This window comes from Theobroma cacao, chromosome 5 (assembly GCF_053813885.1).
Source record: "Theobroma cacao isolate CCN51 chromosome 5, ASM5381388v1, whole genome shotgun sequence".
NCBI lineage: Eukaryota > Viridiplantae > Streptophyta > Magnoliopsida > Malvales > Malvaceae > Theobroma > Theobroma cacao.
The window spans coordinates 37,822,773-37,825,392 of record NC_142643.1 but is presented as its reverse complement, the minus strand read 5'-3'; the positions used below and the strand labels follow the sequence as shown (position 1 = coordinate 37,825,392).

The 2,620-nt window shown below is 30.1% G+C and overlaps 1 protein-coding gene across 1 annotated transcript; it reads right to left on the bottom strand.

The window, feature by feature from the left end:
* Positions 1 to 2,183: 2,183 nt before the first annotated feature.
* On the bottom strand, positions 2,184 to 2,620 carry LOC148762847 (AP2-like ethylene-responsive transcription factor ANT). Its single transcript, XM_088806648.1, has 2 exons — positions 2,403 to 2,620; positions 2,184 to 2,358 (listed from the first exon to the last, which is right to left on the bottom strand). The coding sequence occupies exons 1-2, from the start codon at positions 2,618 to 2,620 to the stop codon at positions 2,184 to 2,186; spliced, it is 393 nt and encodes a 130-aa protein (XP_088662774.1).

Below are 2,620 nucleotides of genomic sequence, written 5' to 3'. Positions count from 1 at the left end.
CTTTTAACTCTTTCTAGCTTTTGGTTCCTTGTTTTTTTTTTTTTATTTAAAAAAAAAGGTTAAACAAAAAGCAGTTGACCATAAATTCAAAGCAAACATGCCACAAAGATGCGCCACTTGCTTAAAATAGTACATGTTCACGAATATAGCTGGATAAAAATATAATATTAAAACGGTTTCAGAAGCATTCGCGGTTTGTTTCGCTGTCTACAACGCGTTTTCGTGGAGTTTGCGTGATGAAGTAGTAAATCTTATGCTGACTCAATGCATGGAGCACGAATTGTGACAACAACCATTTTTTTGAGCCGAAGGGTACAGATCGAAAAAAGTTTCTTACACTTTGGTTACGGACAGATGACTGGACCCCAGCCCTGTCTTCCGTCGATCCCGGACTTCCCCCCTCTAAGTCTACCGATTTCTTAATTTTTTTTAGTTGTCAAGCAAAAACAAAAAGAGGTGAGTCAGCCCACAAGGTGACCGCCAGAAAAAGGTTTCTTACGCCTTGGTTACAGACAGCTGACAAAAAGAGGTGAGTGAGCCATTGAAGAAAGTTAGCACACAACATTTTGCATTTTTTCAAGATTTGATCTCATCTCGTGCACCCGTAATATCATTTTCTTTCTAACTTTCAATAAATTTATTTATATAAAATATTAATTTTTTTTATATTTAGATAATTTGATACAAAAATTTATAAAATATCACTAAATATCCAACAAACAATGAATTCAAATAATTAATTACTATTAAGGGGCAGAGCCTCCTTATTGGATGTGAGGCCATGGCTCTCAAAACTTTTAAAACCTTTTACATATTATAAAAAATTTTTAAAATTTTTTCTAAATTTTCTTAATAACCCTTCCAAAATAATTTTTTTACTTAATAATTAATACCAATAAAGAATAATAAAATAATTTCATATATTTGACTCAATTTTAAATTTTTCAAATTTATATTATTATTATTTATATTTTTTATTTTCATTCTATTTACTCATATATTTTAAATCTCTATGAATTTTTTTCACAAATTTTTACGAACCATCAATCATATTCTTTTTTTTTAATTATATCATATATGGATTATATCTTCTACTTGTCATGTTCTTCTTTTTTCTATTATATGGATTTTATTTACTATGATTTTAATATTTAAAAGTAAAAAAATTATTATGTAATTCTCAAATATAACTTACAGTATTGCACTTTTGTTTAGAATTTCATTAATATATTATATTTTATTCAAAATAATCAATGTATTCTAACGTGTATGTTGCAAACTTTAAATAATAAAAATATACATTCAAATTGATAAAATAAAATGATTGTATTTCTTTCAATATAATTTTATTTATTATATTTTTAATGATCCTCAAAATAATTTTTTTATTTAATAATTATTTTTATTCCTCAAACTGTTTGATAAAATTAAAGTCATTATGGTTAGCAAATTGCTAATTAAGCCCAGCAAATAAATTCTAACCTAATATATTAAGCCTATCAAATTTGAAAAAAAAAATAAAAGTAAGTCTATTAATCCAAACCCATTAAGTTTTAATATAAATCTAAACCTATTATAACATATTATATTTTAACAATTCAACCTAATAACCTATTATAACATATTATATCACAATAGTTTAACTCAATAATACAATATATTAATTAGTAATTTAATAGACAAATAGAAATAACAAGAGAGCTTTCTCATAAAGCTACTCATTTCGTGTAGAACATATAAAAAAAATTCATTTGAGTTTGAAAAACTGTTCTTTTTCACTCTTGTGTGCAAAGAGTAAAAGAGACTCTTTTTATAATTCCGTTAATTCATATAACCATAATTACTGTTAATGTGTATTTTTTTATATATAGATTCATTATCTTGTGAATTTTATTTAATTTTTTAAATAAGTGATAATTGAACTATATATAAAGTTCTTTTTGAAAATTTTAGTGTCCCTTTTAGTTTGACCTCCCCATAAAAATGTTTTAACTCCGCCTCCATTACTAGCTCTGTGGATTCATCCACCATGGGTTGGTTAGAGTTCACTGAATCAACTCCAACCAGATCTTGCAGAGCCATCGAGAAAGTGGGGTCTCGATAACCTCCATTAGTCATGGACTTTTGTTCAAATGACTCAACTGCACCAACACTTGGTTGTTGTTGTGGTGATTGATTCAAGACTAGCTTCCATCTGAACCGTTCCCATTGTTGACTTCAGGTTGAAGAGTCTCTCCATTGGTCAGCGCTGGTGTATTGCAATCACTGGCCTCGTTGTTTGAATCCATCTCTTTGTTTCGACTACCTAGCTCTCCAGCAAGCAAAGTATTGCTGGCCATGATCCTTTCAGCATCATATCTAGTTATGTCAAAGTTGGTCGTACGTCATTTACACCACGAAACTTAACGGCAGCAATATCATAAGCTTCAGCTGCTTCCTCTCGGGTGCTAAATGTTCCAAGATAAAGGTCCTTGTTTCCTGCGACCCTGCCAATGCTAGCTTGCCATCTTCCACGCTGATGATGCCTTGTTACTCCTCTGTACATTGAGGCCCCTCTGGAAAACCCACTACTTTTCCTTCTTAGATGGGCAACATGGTCCTGGCGGCTCATGTTCTTCAT

What these genes read in the sequence shown, in the direction of transcription:
- LOC148762847 (XM_088806648.1), bottom strand. Translation starts at nt 2,620, where the DNA reads ATGAAGAACATGAGCCGCCAGGACCATGTTGCCCATCTAAGAAGGAAA. An exon ending in TATGATATTGCTGCCGTTAA is followed by an intron (nt 2,359 to 2,402) that starts GTTTCGTGGTGT and finishes TGACATAACTAG; the next exon opens with ATATGATGCTGAAAGGATCA.